The sequence below is a fragment of the Geotrypetes seraphini genome, chromosome 5, assembly GCF_902459505.1.
Source record: "Geotrypetes seraphini chromosome 5, aGeoSer1.1, whole genome shotgun sequence".
Classification (NCBI taxonomy): Eukaryota; Metazoa; Chordata; class Amphibia; order Gymnophiona; family Dermophiidae; genus Geotrypetes; species Geotrypetes seraphini.
In genome coordinates, this window is record NC_047088.1 from 71,965,866 (window position 1) to 71,986,284 (window position 20,419).

General features: G+C 42.8%; 1 protein-coding gene across 4 annotated transcripts in view; it reads left to right on the forward strand.

Annotated features, from left to right (window-relative positions):
- Nucleotides 1–5,338: 5,338 nt before the first annotated feature.
- The window catches only part of PCDH19 (protocadherin 19), a 262,819-nt gene continuing 247,738 nt past the window's right edge, over nucleotides 5,339–20,419 (forward strand). For 3 of the 4 annotated variants that reach the window (XR_004539645.1, XM_033946690.1, XM_033946692.1), the window contains exons 1-2: nucleotides 5,339–8,735; nucleotides 12,081–12,408. Coding sequence is in view for 3 of the 4 variants with exons in the window: in XM_033946690.1 (XP_033802581.1) it covers nucleotides 6,601–8,735; nucleotides 12,081–12,408 (2,463 nt within the window). In the remaining variant the exon portion in view is untranslated. The remainder of the gene's footprint in view (nucleotides 8,736–12,080; nucleotides 12,409–20,419) is intronic. The other variant, XM_033946693.1, reaches the window with a different exon arrangement.

The following is a 20,419-nucleotide window of genomic DNA, read 5'->3' on the forward strand; positions in this document are numbered from 1 at the left end:
TTTACATGAATTTATTCAGGTACTCAAGCATTCTCCCTCTCTGTCCTGGTGGGCTCACAATCTATCTAATGTACCTAGGGCAATGGGGGGGATTAAGTGACTTGCCCAGGGTCACTAGGAGCAGTGTTGGTTTGAACCCACAACCTCAGGGTGCTGAGGCTGTAGCTTTAATCACTGTGCCACACTCTCCCCACTGCTTTACTCATGGAAATGATTTTGACAATTATCTTCTCTATAATCTAATGTATGATGATGTTATGTGGTTTTATTTATTTACCTGTAAGTTTTATGAATTTGGACTTTAGGTATATTTGTTTTAATTTATTACATTTTGAGATTATTTGGGCTACTTATGTGTTCACTTAAAGTTGTCATTGCTGCATTTACATGTTAATTTGCACTCAATTTTGGTATTTGTTGTAGATTACTTTGAACTACTGTAGTTTGTAACCTGGAAAAGCAAAGCATAAATATTTAAAAGGAGTGCCACATAATAAAGCCTGCTAAGGAGAAAAAGTACCCATTTGAATTGCAAAGCTGCCTGTTTTGTTCTGCTAATATGTGCTATAATGTTACCTGTGATTAGTCTCTTTTGCCAAGATACCTTCCCAGTGTATACTAAGGTAGGAAGGATAATCTATCTCAGTATTAAACACAAGAGATGACTAATTTTCTGAGGCAAACACTCTTAAGGTCCCTCCCCTTTAGAACCACAGAACTCTGGAATAACCTCACATTCCCGCTCAGAGTTTCAAGTTCCCTCCAATCCTTCCGCAAACACCTGAAAACTTGGCTCTTTTCAAAAATCTAACACTTCCCGCTTTTTGGTTCCCTGTTCCTCTTTATCTTCCTAGCTCCTTTCCTATAACCCTTCATTGTAGCTCCTTTTCAACCTAACCCTGTAAACCGTGCCGAGCTCTATGCTTGTGGAGATGGCGCGGTATACAAACCTAAGGTTTAGTTTAGTAGTTTAGCAAAAAAAGTCTTAGGTTTCAAAAACCTTGGAGAGTTAGCTATAGTGTATGTAATTAGTCTCTTCTGACTTTTTGGTGGGGGTCAACTAGCACTGATGTTTTCTAAGAATTTCAGAGCCTCTTCAGATTCTTTCTAGACCTGTATTGCCAATATGTTTCCGTAAGTCAAGTTAAATGCCAATTAACTCAATCAGTTAATATAGGTTGACGAAGATCTCACATTTTTTCCCCATTCACTTAAATTGATTTGGAGCAAGAGGACTATTTTCTGGGTTTTTTTTTCAATCTATCCCTGCAATGGTCACTAGATGTCTCTCTTGTGTCTCAGAAGCAATTACAAATAGGTTTATTTTCTTCCTTCCTCCCCTCCCCCAAGCTGTATAGAAAAACTAGACGAGACGAGCTGCATTTCCTCGCTTGTTCTTTCTTTCCATTGCTAGGAACATAATAGCAGCAATATAATGGAGTCAATGTATAGAAAAACTGGTCAGTCTTGTTTCCTGCATGCTATGTTGCATTCCCTCTAAACACTGCCGAGAAGCATGGTGGAAAAATAAATATTTTCCAATTGCAACAGCTCTGGAAAAAATATATATATATTTTTTCTATCTGGTATCTACAGAGTAAAATGACAGAGTGGAACCTTTAGCTTGAGCATGACACTCTATTAGAGGCATTTTATTTTCACAAACCTTTCCACTCCTCCCACTCAATCTGTTCTTTACTTTTTTCCCTCGTTTTGTGAGCGCCACTAAATTCTGCAAGGAAATGTTAAATGAAAGAAAAAGGCTTTAATTACACACTTCGTACTTTAGGCGCACTTCTAACGGGGGTACTAGGCGAAATCTGAAAGATGACGTGATTTTATTTTCACTTGCTGTTGTAGACTACTAAAATGGAGGGGGTGGGAGAAAACGCAAAATTGAACTGGGAACTCTTTTTCAGCACCGGTCTGTCAAACGGCTAACTTTACACACACGAAAGATAGAGCTTATTTGAGGCGCCCTATCAGAGACGCCCTTGCACGCTTATTTCTTGCTCGTCCTTACACACTGCTTGCACAGGATTGCTATGGCAGTTCAATACAAAATTTCAGCACCAAAACAAGGGGAAAGGTAGGGGAGCTGGGCAAGCCGCCAGGAACTCTGGAGCTTCTCCTCACTGGGGCAAGCTTGAGAGCTCTCTGGACTCCTTAGGAAAGCCTCTCTCTGCAGTGCGATTGCAATTACAAAGGTAAATGCCATTATATATGAATTGAATTATTCTCCGCTTTAAAAGACAGCAACAGATAGACATTCTATTAGCTCTCTCAAGGGACAGGCGGGATGATGCCAGCTTATTGTTATCTGGTTCTGCACATTTTTTTTTTTTTTAAATGCCATTGCAAAGTTAGTAATTTTACCTGAGTAATTCTTTCGTTTCTAGCCACCTGGGGGGATTGATAATGGCTGAAGATTCCGTTCAGACTCTTTGCTCCAGCTCAATCAAATCATGGAGGCGCCAGTTCACTTTCATTGATCTGTGGGTTCCTGACAGGCTTTCGCCACAAGGAAACATCACCAGCCTCCGTCGCTCACCTTAAAGGGGAACTGAGCTTCGGTGTGTTTCCTGCTAAAAGCCCTTTTACGTAAAAGCATCCTAACGAATTACTGTGCTGTTCATTTCCTATTTAGGCACAGCTCTCCAATACACCCTTTGAAATATCTCTGCAAGTTCATTTTCAGAACCATGCCCAGGAGTACTTTTATTTGCAACCACTCATCCAGATTAAATTACTGTTATAAATACCAGCCGGCTAAAGACAGAAGTTTTCAAATGTATATAATTTAGCTTCTGAATAAATGTATTGTTTCTAAAGTCCGGGTTTCAAAAAGGTGTTTCCACTTTCAGGAAATAGGAAACCTAACTATATTTGCAAGAATTCCACCTATTATGATTTTATAACCTCACCAAGGTAATGGGAAACCCCGACAATAGTTCGGGAAAACACGGGGGTCTTCCTGAAGGAAAGTCCCAGGTGATAGGGCTAAGACAGGGGTAGGCAATTCCGGTCCTCGAGAGCCGGAGACAGGTCAGGTTTTCAGGATATCCACAATGAATATATATGAGATGGATTTGCATGCACTGCCTCCTTGAGATGTAAATCTATCTCATGCATATTTATTGTGGATATCCTGAAAACCTGACCTGGCTCTGGATCTCGAGGACCGGAATTGCCTACCCCTGGGCTAAGATAATTCAAAGGGTGACTGAGTACACTAGTGATGTAGCTGTGCACAGTTGCCCTAATCCAGGGGTAGGCAATTCCGGTCCCTGAGAGACAGAGCCAGGTCAGGTTTTCAGGATCTCCACAATAAATATGCATGAGATAGATTTGCATCTCAAGGAGGCAGTGCATGCAAATCCATCTCATACATATTAATGGTGGAGATCCTGGAAACCTAACCTGGCTCTGGCTCTGGAGGACCGGAATTGCCTATCCCTGCCCTAACCCAATCATACTTCAAGTATGAAATATTTCATAGCTTGATGGGCATTATTTCTTGTAGCTGAGTTGCCTCTTTTTTTTTTTCTCTGTCCTGTGCATAAGAATTCCCATACTGGGACAAACCGAAGGTCCGTCAAGCCCATTATCCGCCATAAATAAAATGGTGTATGTTTTTCTGGGGTTTTAAATGGGTATTTCTCAAATATATTCAGTGTTCTCATCCCTTTTTTTAAATTATAATTTATGAGCATTCCATTTCAGATGACATGGAAAAAAAAATAGATTAAGGATTCATTTGCATTCAGATCATAACTCCAGGGCAGAAAAATGAGTGTAATACTTAAAAGTCTTGGTTACAGATATCTTGTGACTTTGTTTTGCCTCAAGTACTGCTAGGTTTACTGCGAGCTTAGTGTCTCTCTTTTTCTGTACAAGCCACTCTGGGATGGACCTGTCATGAATCATTTGCAGTTACTGCAGCTTTGTAATAACTGATAGGAGGCTGGGCCATAGGTATTAAAGCTTTCTTCCCCTAGGCTCAACAGGGCAAAATCTCTGTCTCTTCGTACTCTATAGATAACTTTCCTACCCCTAACTACTACTACTATTTATCACTTCTATAGCACTGAAAGCGCTGTACATTTGACTAATCCAAACGTAACACTGAACTTATTATATTTAGGTTTCTATCACTAATTTTATCATCTTTGGCTATTAGAATAGCAACCAGACCAAAGCATGTGTGTGTTTTATTTCTAATTAGCATACTTATCTGTATTGTTGATATTCATTGATGTTGCAATAGCCATCTTTTGAATAATTTACATGAAAATGGTATTTGATTTGTTTTAATTGTTCTGACTTTGCACAACTAAGATACCTCAGATAACTATGGGCTAAGGTTCTTTCTTTGAACTAAGGATCCAAGAATGCCAAGACCATTAAATCCGATTTTAAACTCCCAAGCAGGAACGAATGGACCAATCTAGTGTGGCCAGCCAATATCTTTGTTTACTATTTGCATAGAAAATGCACGCTTAAATATGGAGAGGATATGATGCTAGGGTAAAATATTTCTCTCTCTGTCCCTAACCCATTGCACGGCACTGCATGATAGAAAATAGCAAAGATCTGCCTCCGATCTATACTACTGTTTGTATGGCAAGCTGGAATAGCTGATGTGATAGTCGCTCTGCTGAACAGAAAAAAAAAATGTGCTTACAGCAAAACAAAGTGCTTGAAACATACACGTTTGAAATATGACCATGTCCTAGAGATTCACTCCATTAAGCTGTGCAAAAGACAGACGGCCGAGCTTTTATTTGAGCTGCAGTTCTCCAAGGTTTACAGCACCGTCCACTGTTGTCAATAATGACTACTGCATCTGCCGTCCAATTTGGAATGCAAAACAGACGTCACAGATGAAGGATCTACTGACAAGAACAAAACTCCTCGAAAAAGCCCAGTGCAAACAACAAAAAAAATGATCTACTAAGAGATACTGGGGAATGAGGGGGAGGAGCAAAGAACTGAACCTGAACACAAAAAATAAACTTAGAAACAGCCGAACAAGGTGCTTTATAAAAAAAAAATGGAAGCGATCGAGAGAAATTGCTATAATAAGATGCAATAAATCCATGGGATAAGAGCGAGGACTCTGGCTGTACCTCGACCGCATTCTCCCTTTCTCTTGCTCACGTAAGTTTCTACTCCGTTGGAAATTTCAAGCCGACTGCCCCCCTTGGCACTTGCCCCGCCCTCTCTGCCAGTAATTCATTCCCGAGAACTCTGATTGGCTGCATCCCGACTCGCCTCCGTCCCTGGGAGCGCTCTCCCTTTCTCTCTCCAGACTTGTGGCAGGCAGTTTGCAGCAGCAGCAGCTATGTGCGAGGCGTCTGGGTGCAGAGAGATAGGGAGAACAGCTCTAGCAGTGAAAGAGCATCCTCATTCAGAACCCAGGCACCGGGATGGTGTTTGCAGAAAGAGGAAAGCTCGGGTGCATCCTCAGTCTTCCAGCAACTTTCTTCTAGGATTCTGGAGCCTTGGATTTTAATAACTTAATAAATTTATTTTTTTTTACACAAAACTTGCAAATTCCTTCACCGGGGGATATTGACACAGAGAAACAACAATTACGATAAACTTCAATGGCTTTCCTATGAAGCATGCCATCAAATTATTCTGGAAGTAAAAACTTCGTGCACAGAGAGATTAACACATTTTTCCTGGTGCTTAATTGCTAACTGGATGAATGGTTGCAAGATAATGCCTGAAAGGATTTATCAAATGCCTGGATCCTGCAAGCAGAGGGGGTGACTGGAGTGTAATCTGCACCTGCTTAGCGCCCTGACTTTCCATCCAATACCATTATTACTTTTACCGGAGCCAAACCGAGAGGTGAAAACTTGGTCATTTTCATTGGTAATAAACCGATTTCCTTTGAAACTGGCGTATGCTTTTGTGTTTGGGGACCATATGCTGGCCGTGAGACTTATCAATTGCATTCTCTAATTTGCTGTGATTTGACTCCATGTGTGGCTGGGGAGGGCCCGGCGGATGGTGTACGAGGACTCCGATTGACGCTGCATCTGCAGATTTTTCCACCCCCCCCCCTTCCCACGCTTTCTGCTGTCATGATCGGAGAAACAGCAGGGCTTTGTAGCGTTTCGCCGCCTCTCTCAGCCCTGATCGGAGATCCATTCTGAGTTAGCCATGAGGACGTGTTTAAAGTGCACATTCTAGCCACAGTCATTTCTGAGGGGATTTTTTTTCTTTCTTTTTTTTTTTAACTGTGGATTGAGAACATTTCGCCTGTCTCCAGTTACCTGCTAAGAAATCTAGAAAACCCAAGAAAAACCTGACTGCTGCCCCTCCCCTTTTTGATTTTGCAGCTATACCTGCAGATTTTTTTTCTCTCTCTTTTTATGTAAGTAATTATGTATTTTCTTAATTCTTTAACTTTATAGAGGTGAAATTGACTAGCAGGACTTTTTTCATCACCGTGTGCTGTACATGTTTCCCTCCCATACTCTCACAATCCTCTTTACCAAAAAAAAAAAGATAAAATAATTACGCGTGGGAGGTAGCTTTTCCTCTTTTTTTTTTCTTTTTTAAATGCGTGTATGCTAAGTCTCGGAAATGGATTTTCTAACAATTCTGCTGTTGCTGAGTGTGTCCTGGACTCGGACTCGAGCCCTCATCAACTTAAAATACTCGGTGGAGGAGGAGCAAAGAGCCGGCACGGTGATCGCCAACATAGCCAAGGACGCCAAGGATGCCGGCTTCGTGCTGGACCCCCGGCAGCCCGCGTTCCGAGTCGTCTCCAACTCGGCCCCCCACGTGGTGGACATTAACCCCTCGGGGATGCTGGTCACCAAGCAGAAGATAGACCGGGACCTGCTGTGCAGGCAAAGCACCAAGTGTGTCATCTCGTTAGAGGTCATGACCAACTCGATGGAGATCTGTGTCATCAAGGTGGAGATCAAGGACCTGAACGACAACGCGCCCAGCTTCCCCACCGACCAGATCGAGCTGGAGATCTCGGAGACGGCCAGCCCGGGCACCCGCATCCCGCTGGAGAGCGCCTACGACCCGGACTCGGGCAGCTACGGGGTGCAGACCTACGAGATCACCCCCAACGACCTGTTCGGCTTGGAGATCAAGACCCGGGGCGACGGCTCCCGGTTCGCCGAGCTGGTGGTGGAGAAGAGCCTGGACCGGGAGACGCAGTCCCACTACAGCTACCTGATCACGGCGCTGGACGGCGGCGAGCCCCCCAACTTCGGCACGGTGGAGCTCAACATCAAGGTCATCGACTCCAACGACAACAACCCGCTGTTCGAGGAGGCCGCCTACGCCGTGAGCGTGCCCGAGAACTCGCCCCCCGGCGCCCTGGTCATCGACCTGAACGCCACCGACCCGGACGAGGGCACCAACGGCGAGATCCTGTACGCGTTCAACAGCTACGTGTCGGACAAGACCAAGGAGCTCTTCCGGGTCGACCCCAAGAGCGGGGCGCTGTACGTCGGCGGGGCCCTGGACTACGAGGAGGCGCACGTGTACGAGGTCGACGTGCAGGCGAAGGACCTGGGCCCCAACTCCATCCCGGCGCACTGCAAGGTGACGGTCAACGTGCTGGACGTCAACGACCACGTGCCCGTCATCAACCTGCTCTCGGTCAACAGCGAGCTGGTGGAGGTGAGCGAGAACGCCTCCCCGGGCTACGTCATCGCCCTGGTCAGGGTCTCGGACAGGGACTCGGGGGCCAACGGCAGGGTCCAGTGCAAACTTCTCGGGAACGTGCCCTTCCGGCTGCAGGAGTACGAGAGTTTTTCCACCATCCTGGTGGACGGCGGGCTGGACAGAGAGCAGAGGGATCAGTACAACTTGACCATTCAGGCCAAAGATGGAGGCAGCCCCTCTTTGCAATCCACCAAATCGTTCACGGTGAAAATAACCGATGAGAATGACAATTACCCTCACTTCTTAAAGTCGTACTATCAAGTCATTGTGCAGGAAAACAACACCCCTGGGGCTTATTTACTGTCCGTCTCAGCCAGGGATCCTGATTTGGGTTTAAATGGTAGTGTCTCTTATCAAATTATCCCATCCCAAGTTAGGGACATGCCTGTTTTTACATACGTGTCCATCAACCCTAACTCTGGGGACATCTATGCCTTGAGATCTTTCAACCACGAGCAGACAAAAGCGTTTGAATTTAAAGTGCTGGCTAAAGACGGAGGCAACCCATCCCTGCAAAGTAATGCTACTGTCCGAGTCATTGTGGTGGACGTAAATGACAATACACCTGTGATAACCTCACCACCTCTGGTCAATGGGACCTCGGAGGTCTATATCCCTAGAAATGCTGGGGTGGGCTACCTAGTGACAGTGGTCAAAGCTGATGATTACGACGAGGGTGAGAATGGAAGAATTTCGTATGAAATTTCAGAAGGAGATAGAGGATTTTTTGAAATAGATCAAATCAATGGAGAGATTAGGACCACCAGAGCCTTTGGGGAGAACTCAAAGACTACCTATGAGCTGATTGTTGTGGCCCATGACCATGGAAAACCCTCTCTCTCAGCTTCTGCCTTGATTCTAATATATCTGTCCCCAGCTCTAGATGCCCAGGAGTCCATGGGATCTGTTAACTTGTCCTTGATTTTCATCATTGCCCTGGGATCTATCGCAGTTATCCTGTTTGTCACTATGATCTTTGTGGCAGTGAAATGCAAATGGGATAACAAGGAAATCAGAACCTACAACTGCAGGTAAAGCCATTTTATTTTATTGTCTCCTTTGAAATCAATTCTGACCATTTTGAACCTTGTTTGTGCATTAGATTTGTTCTTGAGTTTGAAACTATTCACACTTTAGCAACTCTTGTTTGTCATACATTATGCTTGAAAAAGGCATAGGGACCAGTTCGTTTTCAGCAAGTGCTGGCCAGTCTTAGGTCAGACTGCATTGAAATGCTAAACAAATATCCAGCAGATCCAAAAAGTACAAACAGATTTTAAAACCAAACTTAGTCATAAATCTTATTGGGGGAAAAATTGATAAATGTATGTATTTTCTAGTTTACACAACTCTTTTATAAAATTCACAACTTGGATAATAAAAAGTGCTGAGATGCTTGCTAAAATTGGTACCATGTGTTGCATCTGGGATGCTAGCCCCTATAAATCACACTTCTCCATTGAAATACCTACCTTAAGTGTATGTTGAGCTGTCGGTATGTGAGATTACAGTGTCTGGAATTGAGAGAGAAAAAATGGGAGAGTTCATGGGTGCATGTACCACTGAGACAGTTATATAACAGGGCACACAGGCAGTTGCTGTAGCTGAGGCTTTTCTGGTGGCATTGTGTAATGTTCCAGCCCCAACACCACCAGATGAGGTCATTGTGGGCACATCTACCACACGGCATGGGGGAGAAGGATGGACATTCATGAAAATCAGAAGTTGAAATAAAGCAAGAGAAATAGAATTTCTAATAGGGACCAAAAAGGTGAGCATAAACCTTAGAATATGTTCAATAAAGGGGAAGGGTTTGCTTTAAAATTCTACTTGTATAGAGAAATCGTTTATCTATGCATCATATACATGTACATTTCATAGGAAATATTTTGTAGGTTACATTCCATCCGTGAACAAAACTTGTTACCGATTAATTTCTTGAGAAACTCTCGTAGGTGCAATTATATATATCCACAATTCTTGCATTTACTGTTTTGCAGTCATTCTGCATATCCTCTTAAATCTAAACTTGATATAGTGTGTGTTGACCATTATGAACCCCCCTGCCAATGTAATAGCCATACAGTTCTTATTTTCCCATAGTGTTCCCTGGGTTACAGAAGTTTAGCAGCCAGACCCCAACCACACATGAATATCAATCAGACGCCATGAAAGAGCAGCTGCAATGGCTCTCGTAAGTGGCTTAATCCTGTTGTTGATGAAATAGCCACAGCTTTTACTGTCCTTCATCTTTGAGTTGCCTCGGAAGGAAGAAGTGGAAAATAATATTGCTTTGCCAGAGGCAGGTTTATAGTGAGAAAAAAATAGGCAATCTTTAAAATCTTATTTGTACAGCCACAGTGATTGAGAGCTCAGTTAAACACGAGGTTGTCGCAATGCAAAGTGCATTCGTTGGCCTTTCCCTTGTTGAGGAAGAAATTGTTTCTGTCCAGAAGCAGAGACTGCTTTGATCCTTGGTTTCCTTGTTGCAGTGCCTGGTGCCGACTGTGAAACGGTTCAGGTTATTGTTACCCTGGTCTGTCAAACAAACCAGAGCAGCAGCTGAATGCATAGACACAAATTTCAATTGCACACAAGCACGTTATTCCATGTACCAGTTAGTTTGGTGAGATGACAGGAGATTAATGTGGTACAATCTTAATTAAATAATTGGTCAATAAAGGGTGGCAGCAAAATAAATACTTTTGCTTTGTACATTTCAAGTAAACAGGACCCCTCAGGCTTCATCAACCTGCTGCATGCACAAATGCAAGAAGCAGAAATAACCTGAGTTCTTGCAGAATCTTACAGAGTTCTGTCCCTTAAGTCAGAACTAAAGTGATGTAAAGTGTAGTGGAGTGAAGACTTGCTAAGGCTTGGAAAACTGTATTGCAGATGCCCAAATGAAGCTTCAGAGAAGTCTTATTTAGTGTGTTATGTTGAAATGATGTTTCTATATGCCTGAAAGTCTTTTGATGTTTTCATCATATTGCTATTCTCTTGGCAATGTAAGCATAAGCTAGTTCTAGGTGAATAAATGAGATTAAAGGTGGCTATTGTCTTGTCAGTGGTAGCTAGATCACCCATCATGGACTAGAGTGCATGTGCTGGATACATAAGTGTCTGAGAAGCCTGGGAATTCACTGCATTAATTTCTTTAAGATGCATGAAAGATGAGTAGAAAGTGGTGGGCTTTGCCAACTTGACATCTCATATTATATGATTATATGCTTAAATCTAGCAGTTTAAGGAATTATATTGCTTCTAAGTATATCCATTGTTATTTATACAATCTTAAACATATGTAATTCTAAAAAGAAATGTCCTTATTTCAATGCTGGTTTTCTTTTCGTTTTCTGCAATATTCAAAAGGATGATCTTAGCTTGTTAAAAATAACTTAGGATGGCAGCGGTAATGGTTGATATCCATGTATCAATGATAAGGCAAGAGACTGTGCCTTTCAGAATCAATTCACAAATTTGATTGATGTTAATGTCAGCAGTGCATGCAATAAATACAAAAAAAGGGTTAGATTCTTTTTTTTCCCAATGATTTATCATCCAGTTGCCTCCTTTCCATGTGGGATGACATAATTGCACAATGAAAAGCAATTTCTTGCCTAGTGGTTTCTTCCTGCGCCAGGGACCGCAGGCAGACATAACACAGAAGGAGTGATCTGCAGTTCATTTCAGAGCAGGCAAAAAAATGCCTTCAGTTTAGCAAACCATCTGAAAGCCTAGAAGATCTGGTGAACTAAGACAATGTTTCCTTAAAGAGTTAATCAGGAGCTGCCCAAAAAGTGCATGGTTATGGCTGACAAAAATGATGATAAAAGCATCATGCGTTACGATAGAAATACAGTGGATCCAGGCAGGAATGTGTCAGGGGCTGTTGCAGTAAGAAACCCCCCTCCCCCATTCAAACTGGAGCTGTTTTATCCTGGTGGGGGCAGGGACAGGGAAGAGAGGGATATGCAGTCAGCACATCTTTTAGGCATCGCCCTGAAATATGACTTAACCCTTTACAAAGTCTTTCTGTTTCCCCTTTCTTTGTCTAGCTGTCCACCCGTGTCTAGTCTAGTGTTGCAAATCATGAATGATCTCTAGGTAATTAGTTATCGTTTTGGTTCCTAGCTTTGTCATATAAACTTTTTATACATCCAGGCAGATGGCATAAGTTGCAACAAAATCCAGAACATTAGCAGCATGCAGACGTGACTTAAGAAAGAGCTTGTAGCTGCATTTGAACTAAATCAGAGGTATAAAGCAAGATCATAATCACAGATCTGTACAGTACCCTTCACCCTAGCAGGATCCCAATATTAGATTTGTGTTTTTTCTTTTCTTTCCCTTTTCTTTCCTCTTTCTCATTACAGAATTGCAGAATACTCCTATGGCCACCAAAAGAAATCAAACAAGAAAAAGAAAATTAGCAAGAATGATATCCGCCTGGTGCCACGAGATGTGGAAGAGACGGACAAAATGAACGTAGTCAGCTGCTCTTCCCTCACCTCCTCGCTAAACTACTTTGACTATCACCAGCAGACCTTGCCACTGGGGTGCCGTCGATCCGAAAGCACCTTTCTTAATGTGGAGAATCAGAACACTAGAAACACAGGGTCTAATCACACTTACCAACACACCTTTAATAACCAGAGTGCACAGCAGCCGGACCTGATCATCAACGGGGTGCCACTGCCAGAGGTGAGTCTGTGCCCTTCAAGGTGTACAAATGAGGTTTGCTGCAAGGTTTACGTGCAAGGAATAGAAGCATTGACTCTGTTTAAGTAACTTATTAATATCAAAAGTGCAATTTAGTCCATTTCTGTGCTTGTCGTAAAGTACATCCCAAACCGTGAGACACATTTTGAGAACCCCCAGGTGCTCTCAGTAAAGACTAGTTGAAGCAGTAATATTAATAATTTAGCCCCTTTTACTAAGACGCTGGAGCGAGTGCTGCGCGGCAAACACTCCAACGCCCCTTCAATCCCTGTAGGCGTCGGAGCGTTTAACGCGTCGGCCCGCGCTGTCGGGCTTAGTAAAAGAGGGGGGTTCAGTTCATTGTCTTGCCTACTTCTCGGGCCTCTTGTTTCTATTTTGGTTTTATTTTATGGCTTCTTTCCCATATAGAATTGTCCTCTCTTTTTAATAGCCAGGCTTTGGTTTGAAAGATTTCTTCTACTTGAGTCCACTTGTAAGTTGCCTGTCATAAAAATCGGCACAGTGGGTGAATAGGAGATGAGTTCACCGATTTTTAAGTTCTCTGGTGTCTCAGGAATGAAGACAAAATCAGAATGGAAATGGGGTACCTGAAGGAATATATTCTGCCTTATCCATTGAAGAGTCTGAATATTTTGCTAGAACTGCTGCTTTAAATATGGAATTGGGCACCTGTTTCCCCGAACACTTGCCCACTGGCACTGTAAAAAGTGATTGTATTGATAGACCGCAAATTAATGTCTGTGCACACCACAAAGCAAGCTATAGAAAGGGGGAGGGGGTGAAAACTGGGTACATGGCCTTGGCTTCTGCTGGTTTATTGGTTTCAGTTCAGTGCATTGATTAAGGGACATGCACTGGCATCATTCATCTATCACTGTCTTGCTGTTCAGGTGTGCAAAGACTGAGTAAGCCTTGCAGTCGGACCACTTGCCCAGTATTCTAGCAAACTGCTAGATATGTTTCATGTATTTTTTTGTGTGTGCAATAGTGGGTCACAAAAGATTTGCAATTTGGTCTTAAAATTCTGTAAACCTGGACCTACAAATGTTGAACTGAAGCAGACCTTCGGTTCTTGTAAGGTGAAGGTGTTTTGGGCCGATAACATTTTTGCTTTACTGCCCGCTATAGAGAGGCAACAATTCTTTTTTACAGCAGAATAACACATGCATAGATATTAGTTTGATCGACCTTCTAGCGTCTGCTGTCACTGACTTAAAGTAAGTTTTGGAATATATTTTTAGAGGGAAACCTCAATGGTCTCTTACAAAATAGCCTCTTTGATATCTGGGTAAACATACTTTTGTGCAGCCTGTTTACATGTAAAGTGTACCAGTTGTTTGAGGAGATATGTCCAAGAGTAGACACTTTAACCCAGAAAATTTGCACCTCCTAAATATCAGATGTTAATATCTGCATACAGTTCTTCTGGATTAATTTTCATGGTGAAAATACATGCACATTTGCTGTGAAAATCTGGCAGAGTCTGCACAAACAAAATTACTTTTTATCCTTGAGTGCAGTTATAGAATTATTCCTGCAAAGCAGAGTCACTTTATGATCCTGTGTACTTTTGGTTGTAGTCCTTGAAGCATTAAGATGACTGATTGAACACAGCATGGTGCAGCAAAGTCATAAACCTCTTCTTTGTGTTAGAAAATTTGACTTGGCAGTCAGAAATGATCCAGATATACAGGAGAAAAAGAAAGGGATATGCATTTGTTCGTGCACATTCGGTTCATTAGTGCACTCTTAAAAAATGTAGGGGCCCTTTACTAAAACATATTAAGACCTGGGCTTTAATACATTTTAATGTGGGATTTTTCTGCATGTTAAACCCAGATTTTCTGTGGCAGTATTTAAAGACTTTTAAATAATTGTTTTTTGTAGGTCTCGGCCCACGCTAATTATTCAATTAGTGCATGAGACTTGCAAAAAATTTATACAGGAGCACTTGACGCTAAGTGCTTTCACGCTATCCATGTTATTCAGTTAGTGTACGCTAATCAGAACATTACAATTGGATGCCAGGGGTGGGGGATAGGCATTAAACGCTTCCATGCCTATTCCCCACCCCTGGCATGCCCTCTCCCCCCAAAATAACAAAAACTCTCCCCATGGAATTAAAGTGTGCTTTCAGGTAAATTACCACAAAATGATTTAATGCCTTTTACAGAAAGTCTCTTTTGCTGAGTGAACCATGCATTAGGGCACCCTTTAGTTAAAGGGCTCTTTGGTGTAGATAAAATCATTAACATATGCTAACCTATGAATTAATGCATGCTTAGTCAGTTTGCATGCATTACAAAATTCTAATGTTCTAAAATATTTTTATTAATGTGAGTGTGAGGAAAGAACTGGCAAAAAAGACTAAAATGGAGGAAACAAACTGAAAATGATAAACAGTGCCCCCCCTGCACATTCCTGATAAGAAAGGAGGTGCAAAGATCAGATGCCTATATACAGTTCACTTGGCTGTTTTTCTTCTTCTGTACTGAGTTGTGCTTTGTTAGTGAGGTGTTCTTTGCAAAGCACCTGTTTGGTGTTTGATTACACTAGTAATTAAAGCAGGAAGGGAAGCATATGCAGGAGAGGTTGTTTAGTGATGCATAACATAGCTGAAGGGGAAAATAAAAACTCACAAAACAGTGGCCGTTGTGGAAGATAGGAGTCTGTGTAGAAGTTTGCAACAAAATGATTTAATGGACTCAGAACTGCATTATCTCCCCCTTTTATGAAGCCATGTTAGGCTTTTTCATCGCCGGCCATGGCGGTAAAAACTTTGACACTTAAAGAATTCCTATGAGCGTCGGAGTTTTTACCGCCGCAGTCGGCTGTTAAAAAAAGCCTGGGTTTCAGAAGGGATTTTTCTCAGTTGCTTTTGGAATATTTCCTCTCTTTCTAGTCTAGAGCACGATTTGCATTTATATGCTAAAATGTAGTTTCTCTAGCACATCAGAACATTTTACAAATATAAGACTGAAGGTGACCTGAGGTAGCAGTCTATAAACTCTCCCCATTCCCCTGCCTAGGGATTAGGGTTGCCAACTGGCTCCAGATTTGACCCACAGGATTGATTCAAGCCAGGTTTTTTCCCGTTGCATACAGAGACTTTTAGTTCTGATTTCCAAAATTGGGTTTCCTAAGAAAAGCAAGACTACAAGTCCCTGCATGCAATGGTGTAAAACCAGGACTAGATCAACTCTGTTTGGCAAATCAGGATTCAGTTGACAATCCTACTAGGGATATGGACAGGGGAAATTTGGGGTTGTTTTTAGTTCATGTCACAAATTTGTATTCCTTTTAAATAAAAACAACACATTTAATGTATTCTATTTTGTGCATTAAATCAATTTAGCACAAACAAAAATTTTTAAGGCACACTAAAAAAACATGAGTGTGCGCTAATGAGCACATCCTTACTCTTGCTTTTTTGTGCTTTTCTTGCTTCACAAGTTGCTGTGGGATTATTCATGTGATTGCGATGCTGTCTTTCATCTGAGATTCAGATTATTGCTATATTTCTACTGTATTTCTGTTTATTTTTGAATTTAATATACTGCTTTTTTGGGGACAAAACAAAACAGTGTACAATCATAATAGCAGGAAATGGTACACACATATTGTAACTCATTTTTCAAAGTGCTGCCACTTCAATATTCAAAAGCACTTAAAAAATCACTTGAATGGATGATGTTGGACTTCCGGGGGCCCTTTTAAAGAGCAGTGGTACAAAGTGATCTTGCATGCCCTTACATGGGTTTCCCTGTGCACTAAGTCCATTTTTACCACTATAGTAAAAGGGCCACTATTCCTATTTTTTTTTCTATTAATGACCATGTGCCAATTTTGCTATTCTATAAAGGTTATTCCATGCAGCACTTTGTTTAGAATACTAGTGTAAGCCTGCAATTTTGCATCCAAAGAAGAAAAGATTAGCAACTGAGCCCTTACCGCCACCTATTTTGTACGTAGTAAGGGTTCACTCGCTAATCACATGCTAATTGTTTAGCATGCATCTGCCCTAACCTGATTTGTGTAGACACGCTCATTCTCTGCATTCAGACACGCCCTCTTGACAAAAAAAATTATTAAAAATTTTTTTTTATTTTGCCAGTAGCATTCACACGTGTCAAAAATACGAAGAGGCACCTGAGTGCCAGAGTCACATACTCAAAAAAAGAAGCAGGTTTCAGGACTTTCTGAAGGCAGTACCACTTCAATGTATAATTAAAAGTCTAAGTAGTGACATTCAGCCACTAAACATACGTATACTCCAAATTCTATAAACTTTGTAGCCCAAATTTAGGCATAGCCTGTAAATTTCCACATGTAATTTACAGAATAAGGTCAGTTTCATGTACAACTTAATTTAATAATTGGCTGTTAATTAGAGTTTACAGTCAATTTTTATTGGCTTTAATTGGTGCTAACTGGCACCAATTAGCAGTTCCACATGTAACTGGCCTGAATCGCTATACTAGGAGCAGTGTATGCAAATTCTGTTGTGCACAACTTCTAGGGGAGGCTGGATATAGGAGAGAGTATGGGCAGATCAGAGAAGTGCCTAGGGAGTTTGATGCAAGTTATAGAATAGTAGGAGTCGTGGGCCAAATTCTGTAAATAGCGCCGTTAGGTACCTAGATTGCGCCTAATGGTGCATTGATCAACTTTAATTGCTGCAGTAATTAAATCCGATTAAAAAACACATTAAATAAAGGCAGGCATTGGACTTGCACCTACAACATGGGTCAGAGTAGGCATGTGTAGGCATCACTAGGTGCTGTTAGGCACAATTCTCCCAAAAACGTAGGCATCGGAAATGTAGGCCTTTAAATCCCTAAGTTTTTATTTAGGCGTCGGTAGCAGCGATTCTGTTAACCGCTGATTTAGACACCATTCACAGAATCTGGGCCTAGGCGCCTGCCAGCAGTCTGGCGTGTGCACTTACGCAAAGTGTGATGTCTTAGCACCTACATTGTAGGCACCTACAAATGTATGCATTGTGAACAGCATCTGGCCCTTTGTAGACATGAATGTAGAGAAAATGAGCACTTATCACAGTAAGCACCCTAAGTGCTGTTCTATAAGGGCACTCGAAAGTGCTATAGTGTGTGATGGCATGGGGTATATACAAGGGCAGAGCATGTGTGGGACTTGGCGAAGGTTCCCAGTAATTCCCACAACTTACAGAATATTGTAAGTTATGCACATTCTAGCTGCATTAGGCAACCACAGTTGTGGCAGGTCTATGGTTGGTGTAACTGTAGGTTTATTAATGTTATGGGATAATGCTAGTTTTCTAGAATATCTTTGCGCTTAGGTGTCATTACAGAATACTGTATGCTCTTGTCACACGTTATCAGGCCCCTACCTGGAACAGGGGTGTAGCCAACCCTTTGATTCTGTGGGGACCTAGAGGTGGATTGGGGGGTGAGGGTTGCAACCTATTCCTTCCCCCCCCTCAGTGCGCTAAACATAATACCTTTGCTGGTGGCTATGCCAAAGTCCCGCCAGCCAAAGAAATTTGCTGCTGAGCCGCTTCCCTCCTCGCAATGCTGCAGTAACCCAAAAGTCGACGGGATGTCTCCAGCCAACAACTCTGGGAACTCTCCAAACATGTTCAGTTTTTGTGCGAACTGAGTAGGTGCGAGGAGTCCCGGTGTCGTCAGCTGGAGGTACCACGCTTATTTCTAGGTGACTGCAGCAGTGCGAGGAGGAGGGGATAGTCTTGGCAGTAAATTTCTTTGGCTAGAGGGGCTTTGGCATCTCCACCAGCCAGTTAATAGGTACAGTTCAGGTTTGGAGGGGACCTAAGCCCAAAAAGTGGGGTTGAGACAAAACTTATGTGTGAAAGAGGAACTGTGCCTAAACCTTGGCTGCGTTAAGGGAATACAGGGACTTATGTATCAAACCTAGTCAGTAAAAGGGCTATAATAATAAATAGGAGACTGACTATTATGGTGATAATTACCAGTGGGGAGAAAGCGGCTGACACTTTAAAACTGCTCAGAAATGTGAAACTCTGAAGAGGAGGTGAAAACCTCCTCTTAGGAAAAGAGTTTACCGTCCAGTCATTGCATTGGTACATGGAAAATCACTTTCTGACCACTGGTAAAAACGTTGAATTGTTCTTACAAGCTCAACATGAAATAATCAAAATCTCTCGTGCAAAAGATATCTCTCTGGAAAAAAAAGTTGCAATGCACTTATCTTGAGAATCTTAAGGCTCTCAGGGGTCCCCATTTTTTAAACCGACGCGGCCCCGTTTCGAGATCTGCTTCAGGAGACCCAAAAATCACTTTTTAAACCATCTGTGCAGTCATAATACTGTTCCAAGAGAAAATCATTCACTGAGTTCTGAGGTGGTTTGGAATTTTTGAACTCAGTGAATGATTTTCTCTTGGAACAGTTCTGGAGTTACCGGTAGTTGTTGTGTAACATAGTAAATGATGGCAGATAAAGACCCAAATAGTCCAACCAGTCTGCCCAAACATGCACTCGTTATAATTTAATGATTAATTTAAATTGTTCTTTTTTCTTAGATATTTCTGGGCCAGAAACCCAGAGCTCTGCCGGTACTGTACACAAGCCCCATCCACTGGAGTCTCCGTCAAAGCCCACTCCAACCCACCCTCAACTGAATGGCCATATACGGGACACAGACCGTGCAAGTCTGCCCAGTACTGGCCTTAGTTCTTCAATATATACCATTATTTTCTGACTAGTTTTTAAGCCCGTTACATTAACGGGTGCTAGAATAGATGTGTCTGTCTGTCTGTCTGTGTTTCTTTATCTCTCTCTCCTTGGCCGCTGTCTGTATCCTTCTGTCTCCCCCCCCCAAGCACAGCTGTCTGCCCCCAGGACACACCTCCCCCCCAAAGCAGCCCCCTTTCCCTCTCCCTAACTGTCTCTCCATGGCCCTCTTCTGTCTTCCCCCTCCCCCCCGAGAAAAGCTGTCTGTCCCCAGCACACCTCTCCCTATCTCTCCATGGCCCCTTCTGTCTCCCCCCAGCACACCCCTCCCCCCCAAAGCAGCCCCCTTTCCCTCTCCCTGTCTCTCCATGGCCCCTTCTGTCTCCTCCCAGAGCAAAGCTGGCCCCAGCACCCCCCCCCCAAAGCAGCCCCCTTTCCCTCTCCATGGCCCCTTCTGTCTCCCCCCCAGCCCTCAACCTCAGATTATGCTCTTTGGTTTTACCATTTTCCTTTCTCTGGAAAATATTTTGTTCTACGTTTGGAAATATTGAAAAAGCTATTGTTTTTTTAGGTGACCTCCATGATTCAGCTGAGAAGCAAAACATGAATTCAAGTATTTGAACGTCTGAATCATATCTCCCCTGTCCCTCCTTTCCTCTAGGGCAGGGTTGTCCAACCTGCAGCCTGAGGGCCACATGCGGCCCTGTGAAGTATTTTGTGCAGCCCCGGTTGACGGCGATGCAGTGTTTGCCTTTGTAGCCCCCAGGTGTTTACCGTCTTGTTGGCTCCCTCCTCTGTCTTGCTGCAGCGTTTGTGCGGCCCCAGAAACATTTTTTTGGGCCAGTGCGGCCCAGGAAAGCCAAATGGTTGGACACCCCTGCTCTAGGGTATACATTTTCAGGGCTTCCAGTCTCCTCTTACATCTTTTGGCACAAACCTCCTACCATTTTCGTTGCCTTTCTCTGGACTGCTTCAAGTTTTCTTATGTTCTTTGCCAGATACGGTCTCCAAAATTGAACACAGTACTCCAAGTGGGGCCCCACACAACATCTGTTGTTCTGAAAAAAGAAAAAAAAACAACAACCTAGCTGCCGTTCTCTTTCCCTCTGCCCAGCTGATGGTGACTCCAGAGCTTTGATCAGCTGAGAGCCAGCAGAGGGGAGAGTGGCGGCTTCTGGCTATGTTAATTTGTGGCTTCCTCTGCCGGCTCTGGAGCCACGATCAGCTGATCAGGGTTTCCCCTGCTGGCTCTGGAGCCACCATCATCTGGGCAGAAGAGAATGGCTGCTGCAGGAAGAAG